This window comes from Psammomys obesus, unplaced genomic scaffold (assembly GCF_907164565.1).
Source record: "Psammomys obesus unplaced genomic scaffold, mPsaObe1.curated_primary_1811, whole genome shotgun sequence".
In the NCBI taxonomy this organism is placed as follows: Eukaryota; Metazoa; Chordata; class Mammalia; order Rodentia; family Muridae; genus Psammomys; species Psammomys obesus.
The window spans coordinates 1,409,435-1,419,762 of record NW_026592439.1 but is presented as its reverse complement, the minus strand read 5'-3'; the positions used below and the strand labels follow the sequence as shown (position 1 = coordinate 1,419,762).

The following is a 10,328-nucleotide window of genomic DNA, read 5'->3' as shown; positions in this document are numbered from 1 at the left end:
TTTAGCCAGCCACGTGCACAGAAAGAAGGCTGACTTACAAGAATCGGCTCCTGAAAGCCCAGCTAGCTCCCGCTGGGCCCACAGCCAACTTCCACTTTACATGGATGCTTTCAATTTCGAGACATCTCATTTTGAGTCAAAATTCCTCCTTCTGACCATGGGACTTTCCAGCAGGACCACATCTCCTTCCGTGCACTCATTTGGCCTAGGATAGATATCCTGGCTTGTTGAGGGAATCTTCAGAAGGAGGACATCGGCCATGTGGTCCCTCTGGAGTCTTCTTCTCTGTGAAGGTAAGTGGAGCAGATGGACAGCCTGTCCTCGGGGAGCTGAAAGCCCTTCTCCAGCTGTCCTCATCAGACCTCTAGGCAGCTTGCCTTTCAAAACCAAGTGAGAAAGAACCAAGGAGCTAAGGAGAAGTGAAGAGTAAAGCAAGCTCTGGGGCAGCCTAAGAGGGGTCTTGGATGAAACAGGAGTGGCAGCACTAGTGGCCTCTGCATCCAGGAGACCCCAAGTGTTCTGGGACCCCGAGCAGCTTGAAATGAAGGAAGTTTTGAAAGTTGGGTTCAGGGTTGAGGAGGATCTGGCGGTGCTGATACATGAGGATTCTACAATCCAGAGAAAAGAGAGGAAGATAAGGCAGAGCAGGGTACCTTGAGGTCTGAAGAGTGTTTCAGCAGCTTGTACTAATGCTAAGGTCTCTCTCTCTGTATCCTGTACAAGGGGAGATGGACATTGGGTAGAGAAGTGATGTGACAGCAGGTTAAGTAGGGTCCTTGTGGGCTTGAGAATAGATGATAGCAAGCTGATGCTGGAGTCTCCAAACACTAGGTGACCCTCTCCATCATTCTGATGGCTGAGTTCCACTCTTTGATCAACAAGTAGCCAACATGGCAAGATCATCCCCTGCAGGGCCACGAATAGAGTTCATAGACCCCAAGACACTTCTGTATACTTCTGAGACCCATAAGAACTCACTACACTGTCAGACCTTAACTCATTTTTAAAGGGGTTCTTACTGGCAAATGAGAATGATACAATAACACTAATACAGCCTCCTTTGTCTTGCTTAGAGGAGGAAGATGAGATGCTGAAGGTCACACAGCTTATTTGTGGCAGAGCCAGGACATGACAGGACTTCAGTCTCAAGGGACATCCAGTGTTAACACTGAACCTGTGTCCTTCAGGATGGAGATGGCTGGACTCAGACAGGTCAAGGATGTAGATGAGGACTAGAGTTGAGGCCAGCATAGTGGCCATCCAGAATAAGCCTCCTTGTCCCAACTTCCAACACTAGGATACATCACGTATCAGCCCTTACTCTGGCCTGCATCCGGAAGCCTCTTACTTTGCCAGGCTCAGGGTCAGTCCTCTGAAAACCCTAAAATTTACTGAGCTCCTACTGTCTGGTATTAAACTGGGGGATAGAGGAACACTGAAAGTACAAGGATGAAGACGTTGCCTCTTGACCTGATAGAGTTCATGGCCTGTGGGGGATGCTGATTCAGAAACAGACACTAATAGGATAGGGGTGTTGATCCCCGATCATCGTGGGAAAACAGAAAGAATGTATCCTTGCAGGGAGAGATGGGAGAGGTTAGAGGTGATACTGGTGCTTCCAGAATAAGCATGAACAAGGCAGAAAGGGAGTCAAGAGGGCAGTTCAAACTGGATTGTCTTCCTCATACTTCAGACTCAAACCGATCCTCAAAAAAATTCAGCGCCTTGCTGTCTCACCTCCCTGTCCGTCTCCTTCCCTGTTTCAAATCACAAATAATGATGTCCAGTGGATCCCAAAGACCTGGGAGCACTCTCTGAGAACTCTCCAGACCTAATCTAATACCAGAGTTTGCTAATTAAACACCGTTAATCTCTCCATCTCAACTCTCCCCATCCCCGTGGTTCCCTTTCTTTGTTCAAGTTTCCATCACCTTTATCTTGTGCTAATAAATAAAAGTAATAAACAAATAGGGGAGGCAGCCTCCCCCTACCTCCGTCCCCACTCCCCATGCCTCCTGCCATGGCCATTTTAGGCATTTTAGGCATTTTAGGCATTTTACCATGTCACTTTATTACTTAAAACATAAGTGCAGCACCATACATCAGTGAGCAGGCGAGTGCACACACACACACACATACACACCATTGTTCTAAGGACAAAAAGCCTAGAATCCAATGCTGGCTAATGGTTAATGATCCCACCAACTCTTGGTGTCATTTCCTACTCACTTCCTCTTCACAGAGCCACTTTCACTTCCCTTGCTCTCTCCCTGAAACCCCCTGGTGCTGTTCCCTCAGCTTGTAGCACTTCTCCAACCCTGTCCCAGTGGCCACCACTTGGTCTGGCTGGTTCCCATTCCTTCTTCAGGCTGCTCCTTCTCTGAGGGCACTCCAGGCTGGGTGAGGACCCCTATTAACCTGCGTGTGTTCAGCCACTTTGTCTCATCACGATACTTAATTGATTTTAGTGGCTGGCTTGAGGACTGGTTCCTCCGTGAACAGAGACCGGATTCTCGTCCTGTTTTCTCTCCCCATCCTTGGCGCATTCTACTACACCCTCAGCTCAGCGCAGCCTCTGGGAGGTGGAAGGATCAATTCTGAGCCATTCAGCTGTTTACCAGGAGCAGGACAAGGCGCCACACAGGCAGATTCACCAGGGTTTCTGTTCTTACAGCGTTCCTCCCCACTGTGGTTATCAGTGTCCAGGTGCTAAGCAAGGTGAGGGACTCCGTGCTGCTGGCCGCAGAGTGTCCTTCAGGCTTCCAGGTTCGGGAGGCCATCTGGCGATCCCTCTGGCCATCGGAGGAGCTCCTGGCCACGTGTTTCCGGGGCTCCTTGGAGACTCTGTATCACTCCCGTTTTCTGGGCCGAGTTCAGCTACATGACAACCTCAGCCTGGAGCTTGGGCCCCTGGAAACTGGAGACAGCGGCAACTTCTCTGTGCTGATGGTGGATACAGGGGGTCAAACCTGGACCCAGACCCTGCACCTCAAGGTCTATGGTAAGTGTGCCCAACACTGGATCCCTGACTCTCTCCTCCTGCAAACTACCAGGCAAGCATCTGGAGCCATGGGAGCCAGGGAAGGCAAGGTTCCAGAAAGACCTGGCCTCTCACCATGTTGCTAAGTCAGGGAACAGCTGCTCCCCAGAAGTCACATCTAAAAAAGTTACCCCTCACGATTCCCAGACTAGCACCCGCCAAAGCAGCCAGCTTCACCAGCTCACCAACCTTATCTGTATTCACTGTTTCCTTGGCTCAGCAGGCTGGGGGGGGGGGGAATGCTTTGCCTCTGACCTTCCCCTCCCCCCCCCACCAGTGTACGGTGAGCCTTATAATAAGTGCCAAGTACAGTACCCATAAAAAATGAAGCACTGTGAAACAGGACAGAGGGTGGCCTGTCTATCCAGCCTAAGGTATTGCCATAGATTACAAGTGATACTACTTTTTATTCACCCCTAAAAAGTAAAAGAAAATAGAATATGGCATATGACATAATTAGTTTTTATTTGCAAGTTAAATTCAACTTAAACTATAATTAATTATAGAAAAAAAATTTTTTTTGTCCTATACTTCTGTTTTGTTTAGCTTTCTGTTGGTCTAAAGACAGTACTAAAGACTTAAGCCAGAGCCTTATACATGCTAAGAACAATTCAACACACACAATCTAGAACACACACACATACACACGGCCTTATTTTTCTTGAAAGATTATTTAGTTGGGTGTGGTGACACATGCCTGCAATCCTGGCACTTGGGAATCTGAGGCAGGAGGATGGCTGAGAGTTCAAGGCCAACCTGATCAACATTACTTAAGAGCTAAAAACAGTCACTAGCTTTTATTTCTTAGGGTCTGTGTGGTAGGTTATAGTACCATCACTTGTGCAGCTGCATCTATCTCTGCACCTGCAGTGGTTGAATTGGCTAAGGGCGTAATGAGCTCTCTAACTCTCTCCATCCTTCCCTTCCTCCTTCCTACCCTATCCTCCCCTCTCCTCTACTTCTGCTTCTCCAAGCCTGCTAACACTCATTCATCCCATCCACCTAATGGCTTGAGACACAAATGTGAGTGGCCCCACACCAGCCTTTTAGTAAAAACTGAAAAATGTGGAAGGCTGCAGAGCATCCCAATTTAAGAATGAAAAGTGAGAATAGTGGCTAGAAAGAAGAAGCAGGAGCGTGTGTGTGTGTGTGTGTGTGTGTGTGTGTGTGTGTGTGTGTGTGCAAACTGGGGAGGATGCTCAAAGCCCCAGACACAGCTATTGTACCTGCTCTTGGGGTGAGCCGTTCCGGATGCTGACGTGCTGACGTTCAGTTAGAGGGTGAGCTTCCGGAAGGCCTGGAACAAGGTGTAAATCTTAGCAGTCAGAACGCTGGCTGTGTTTCAGCAGTATTTAGCCCCCTATCCCGGTGTCCTTGCGCAGGGAATAACCTCCACAGCCAGCAGGCCCTGGAGCCTCTCCCCTACTCCCGGTCTCAGCTGCCGCGCATGTGAAGCGAGGACATGGAGTGTGGTAATTCATGCAGCACCCACACCGCCAAACCCTAAAATGCCTTGTTCTCAGTATCCGAATTACAGATTTTAAGGAAATTGCTGTTTTATTGCTTCCAAATACATAGCGTGATTAGAACTAATTGCAGGAAGCTGCCAAGCAGCCGTCCTCAGGAGCTCGGCTTTGACAATAGATAAGAATGATTTGAATTAGCGGGATCGGTTACCAGAAATGTCGATGGGTGTTTCCACTGCGCCTGATCGTGTTTGGAGGCAGCTTGTCCTCTTAAGTGGTGTAAATATCCTCCCCCCCCTCCCCACTGTAATCTCTGTTTATACTATTAGTATGCCCAGCAAATCATTTCGTTTTTCATATCACAAATCCCAGCAGATTGAGCTGGCATTAATGAGGTTTTACTCTGCTTGACTTTGGAATGCTGTCAGAGACTCGGCCCTCCTGTTGTCACTATAATGCTCTCCCACTGGCCCCATTGCTAGAGACTCGGGGATTTACCCATCAATCTATATGGGGATGAAGAGCCACTGCTTAGGATGCCAGGACACTAATTTGTTCAGCAGCCCAGGTATCAAGCACCAATTTGCCAGCTCTAGAGAGCTAAGGTTATGGCGATAACAAGACAGAGCCCCTCCCTCCAGGCTCCTCATTCACAGCATTTTACGCGCTTACAATTATTTTCTTGTTCATCATCACATGTCAGTGTCTGTCTCCTTCACCAAACTGTAAGCTCCTAAAGTGCGGGAATGTGCGTTCCTACCTGAACTAATAAATACTTGTCATTCCCTTGTAGAGTTGACTGGCACACTGTGAAAGGAGTGCTACGAAAAGACAAGAGCAGAGTGCCTGGAGAGTTCTGAGTCATGCCTGAGCTCTCAGGGAAGGTGTCATAGTCAAGGCATAGAGTGGTGTGTCCAGGAGGGGGTTGGAGGTCTTAAAATAGGCAGAGGAGGTATCTAGGTGGGCAGGAAGGGAAAGAACAGAGCCAGGTTTGGTGGCACAGCCCCTGAAATCACAGCATTCTGAGAGTTGGAAGCAGGAGGGTTCTGAGTATGAGGACCACCCAGAGCACAGACTGAGACCTTTTCTACAGAAGAGGAGGCAGAGAGCACTCATGTGCCCAGATGAGCCACACAGGAGTCTAAAATGTACAAAACAGTGCTTCATATTTGGGAGAACCGCAAACCAAGGGCACTAGGCGAGGAAGACCAGCAGAGAGCATAGCGGAATAGGTTGATACAAATCATTTCATAAAAGGCTTTGGATGGCGAGCTGAAAAATCAGCAGTGGGGAGGTAAATGAGACTGAAGAACAAGAGAGGCATTTTACCATGCACAGAGCACAGACAGGGCTGTGGACACTCCCCAGCAGCCCTGTAACCCCCTCTACTGTGCTATTCTCACACAGACACAGTGCCCAAGCCCGAGGTTCAAGTGTTCACCGCCGCAACAGGGGAAGCTCAACCCCTCAATACCTGCCAGGTCTTCTTGTCCTGCTGGACCCCCAACACCAGTGACATAACCTACAGCTGGCGGCGGGAGGGCCCGATGGACTTTGACCGTGAACCGCACAGCCTTTTCTCAAGTGGACAGGTGTTAAGTGTCTCCCTGGGACTGGGAGACAAGGATGTGGCCTATACCTGCATTGCCTCCAACCCTGTCAGCTGGGATATGGTCACAGTCACTCCCTGGGAGAGCTGCCATCATGAGGCAGGTATGCCAAGGATCAGTAGGCAATAGCTGAGGGATTGTGGTGCATCAGCCCAGTCTCTGACTCTGCCCTCCATGCTACAGCCTCCGGGAAAACCTCCTACAAGGATGTGTTACTGGTTGTAGTGCCGATCTCACTGTTCCTGATTCTGGCTGGTCTCCTTGGCGCGTGGCACCGTGGCCCCTGCTCAGGTAGGAGTCTTATGTGTGGGGAAGGGAGAGGGTAAGAATGCTGGAGAGGAGCAAGGGCTGGCTCTCCTCCCACTTAGATTCACAGGCCTGCCCCTTTGCACTCCTGCCTCCTGCCTTGGCCCTCTCCTCACACTTCGGTCTCCAATAAGACTGAACAACTTGAATTTTCTTCTACAGTTCCTCAAGTGAGCTGCCCCCCCCCCCATATACATTCCCTCAAAGCCTGTGTACATTATATCCTCTCTGCCTGGAACACACTTTCTGGCATTTTCCCTCTCCCTTCGGCCCTCTCTTATGGAGTCTTCAAGGTGAGTGTGTTCCAGGAAGTCTTCCCTAACTCCTCTCTACATTCCTACCTTCAGTCAGATTAATATCCTTCTTTTAATCACCTTTGATTACTCCATCCCAAAGACTAATTACCTGTTTGCTCCTGCTGACTTCTGGGCCTTTCAAAAAGCAAAGGCTGGGACACACCCAACAGGTCTTGAGCATCATGGCTCCTGGAACAGAAAAGGCCTTGGTGAACAGTTATTGAGGAAAGGTATAAATGAATCCTACTCAATTCTTGCCAATCACTCTTGAGAAAGAAACTCCAGAGAGAAGCCCCACCACAACACCAACTTCCAGCAAAGAGTGGTGGGGAAAATCTGGTTAGCCTGGGTTCTAGGCTTTACACACAGATCTGCCCAGATGCCCCATACCTTGTCCCTGAAGGAGCATCTCAGATGACATAGGCTTCATGGCTGTTTTCATGCTGAGCTTGCTGGTTTCACTATGTTACTTGTGTCCTGAAAGACCAGGTCTTGTTCTGTGATTAGGCATTGGGTCCAGGAGTGACAGGTACCTGTGTATTCTTGTCAAGGGACAGGAAAGTTGAGGTGAGGGTGGACAGCTGAGAGTCCGCTCCACTTAGGGATCCTGTCTGCTAGGCAAAATTTGTGGTAAGAAGGTAGAAGCCAAGAAAAGAGCAGCTTTTAAAAACCATTTTATTGAGATAGAAATTGTATGTTGTACATAGTTAAAGTGTGTAATTTAATGGCTTTAACTTAATCCAGAGCTTAACCTCCAACCCGCAACCAATTTTAAACCATTTTTATCACTTTCCCCACCGGAAGAACACTATAGCCACTTAGTCAACACTCCTCCACTCCCCTGTGCTCCCCCAAGCCTCCAGGCAACCACATATCTACCTTCTTTGTCTATTCTGGACACTTCACCTGAATGGAATCCTGCTGTGTAGTTCCTTATCATGGGCTACATTCACTTAACCTAGCATTTTAAAGGCTCACATAAGAACAGCTGTGGGCCGGGCAGTGGTGGCGCATGTCGTTAATTCCAGCACTCCTGAAGCGGAGGTAGATGGAGCTCTGTGAGTTCAAGGCCAGCTGGTCTACAGAGCTAAGCTCTGGGACTGTTAAACAGGGAAACCCTGTCCCAAAAAAACAAGAGAGGGTGGGAAGGGGGAAGGAGAGAGAAAGAGAGAGAGAGAGAGAACAGCTGTAGCCACCTGGAATGGAAAAGCATTACATCCCCTTTTTCAGGGTTTGAAGAAATAAGATGGGGTCATTGGGCTCAGGACATTTAATGTTCAGAGACCTGAAGCCAGGCCAAGTCTGTCAGGACTCCAAACACTGAAGGGTAGCTCTCTGATCTCATCCACAGGGAAGAAGAAGGATGCTTGCACTGACAGAGTGGTTCCAGAGACAGAAAATCCCCCTGTATAGGGTATCATGAGGGACAGCATAAACTGGTACTTGTGTCATGATGAGACACCCTGCCCAGCCACATGATGCTCCACACTGGGAAACTTCCAGGGTCTTCATAACTTCCTCAAGTCTCCAGTCTGCCTCTACTGAACGAACAGCCAAGGAACATCCTGGAACACCATCATGCAGGCCTGAACTTCCTCCTTCCCCTTGGCACATGTTCCATGTCCGGGCAAGGTGGACTAATAGCATGCTTCCTTAAGAACACTGGACATTCTCTAGGATCCACAGGGACATTGCTTACCCAAAGCATTTGTTCTTCTGCCATTGTACATAAGGTACTATCCAACTACCAAGGGACTGTCTTCAGGCCAAGTCCTGGGCCCTAAGAGCTATCAGATGTTTGAACTAACAGGGAAATTAAGCTAACCACTGCCAACTCCAACCCCAACCCCTGGAGTCTGAGGTCCATGAGTTCAAGATGGTATCATAAGAAAAGTCATAGAACAGGGAAAGGTGAGAGATGGGCCTTTCTCTTTCTAGCCTAAAGGACTTTCAGATCATCTGAGTTCAAGGGCCCTCAAAGGTAAATTAAGGTTATAGGTGACAAAGCATAGTTAATATGCCATGTTAATAGGGAGGCCATTTTTCTGGTGGCACCCTAAACAGCCATCTTCATTGCCATTAATTCTCATGTCTCCTGCATGATCTGGGGTGATGTTTGAGGCTTTCTCTATATATTCTACACAGTTGCTAGAAAAAAAGAAAAAGAAAAAAAGCAGAGTTTAACCCAGCCAACAGGAAATTCTTCCACAACTTCAAGAGAAGCAACTAAGTCCAGGATAAGTCTCTCTTCCTGAAACTGGAAGAATGGCGAGCCATGAAGAGCTACACAGGAGAAAAATTGTGGAGGGGAAGGGTACCGCGACATTTTAGAATCTGTCATATTCATGTTAAGATAAGGGGAGAGACAAAGTACCTACCACTTAATGGCAGGATCACCAAGGTCGTTTTGACATATGCCACAGAGGATATAGTTATGGCCGTCTTTGGAAAATGTCTCCTGCCACTGAACGATTCTGTCCTGAAGGAGTCTGGGCTGTTTGTTACTACTTGGAAAAACAATACTCTTAATGAGTTAAATTTATCCTCATGGAGTAGTTGCTACAAGGTCCGTGCTTATTCCCATCCCAATGTAATGGGTTTTATCCTGTGGCCCCACCCAGACCCTTATAAAGAAAGAAAGGAGGCATTGAAGAAGCAAGGTAGTTTTGGATATGTTTCCTAGGTGGCACAATCTCTCCGCCCAGGAAGTCAAGCCTGCCCTGGCACCTTTCCTCTTCTATTCAATGCCAAGACAGGCAGCCACTTCACCTGGGGCAAATGATGATGGCACAATCCACTGGCTTGTGTGTTCACATTACGCACTGCCTCTCCACCTTACCTCGGATTTCCTCTTGCTGGCTTTCCCCCAAAGGTCCCTGGCTTTGCATAATTATTCCTCTCTCCTGCACTCACTCCTATCCTCTTTCCTCCAACATCCTCCTGCAGAGCTCACATGCCCACTCAACCTGGCCACTGTGCTGCCCTCCCCTGCCACCTGTAGGCATTTTCTTGCCAAATCAGGCACAGCCTGCCTGTCCCTAAGAACAATGTGAAAAGGATCTAGTAGTGATGAGACGTTGTGGTTCTGGGTTGATAAAAACACATGCTGCCCCCCGCTTTTCCTCCCTTTATCCCCACAGCCTCAACTCAGACCAGAGCACAGGTCAGTTCTCCTTGTTATGAGGTGACTCTCGTCGACCTTGTGTAGATAGTGTAGATCTTGTGTAGAACTTGTGTCGACAGTGGCTTTGCAGTGAGTTGTACCAAGGCATCTTGGAACAGGCCTTGCTCAAACAAACATCCCCAGTGACTCACTTGTCAAAGTAGTAGACTTATTATCCCTCCTCTGGAGAACACAAAGTACATCTGGGAGACCAATCTTACTCTAAGAGGCATTGGGAAAGGGGCTCTAAAAGTTACACCATCCCAAGTATGAACTAAGGGCTCAGCACAGGCTGGGAGCTCTTTGAGGCATTGAGGGATCAGTTTTGAAGGAAGCAAAGCCTTTGCTTTCTTGGAGTCCATGTTTGATGGCATATAAATAAATGGATAAGTATATGCTAGATGCTAGCAGGTTTTGTTTAAAAGATAAGGCAGTCTGGCTTTGTGA

The 10,328-nt window shown here is 48.3% G+C and overlaps 1 protein-coding gene across 1 annotated transcript; it reads left to right on the top strand.

The window, feature by feature from the left end:
- Positions 1-202: 202 nt before the first annotated feature.
- Slamf8 (SLAM family member 8) lies at positions 203-8,553 on the top strand. The gene is made up of 5 exons (XM_055613312.1): positions 203-293; positions 2,675-3,001; positions 5,914-6,219; positions 6,300-6,413; positions 8,070-8,553. The coding sequence occupies exons 1-5, from the start codon at positions 260-262 to the stop codon at positions 8,129-8,131; spliced, it is 843 nt and encodes a 280-aa protein (XP_055469287.1). The 5' UTR covers positions 203-259; the 3' UTR covers positions 8,132-8,553.
- The last annotated feature ends 1,775 nt before the right edge of the window (positions 8,554-10,328 follow it).

Excerpts from the sequence above, each read along its gene's own strand:
- Slamf8 (XM_055613312.1), top strand. The coding sequence starts at position 260 with ATGTGGTCCCTCTGGAGTCTTCTTCTCTGTGAAG. Across the intron at positions 6,220-6,299 it reads GAGCTGCCATCATGAGGCAG|CCTCCGGGAAAACCTCCTAC; the intron begins GTATGCCAAGGA and ends TCCATGCTACAG. Across the intron at positions 6,414-8,069 it reads TGGCCCCTGCTCAGGTAGGA|GGAAGAAGAAGGATGCTTGC; the intron begins GTCTTATGTGTG and ends TCTCATCCACAG.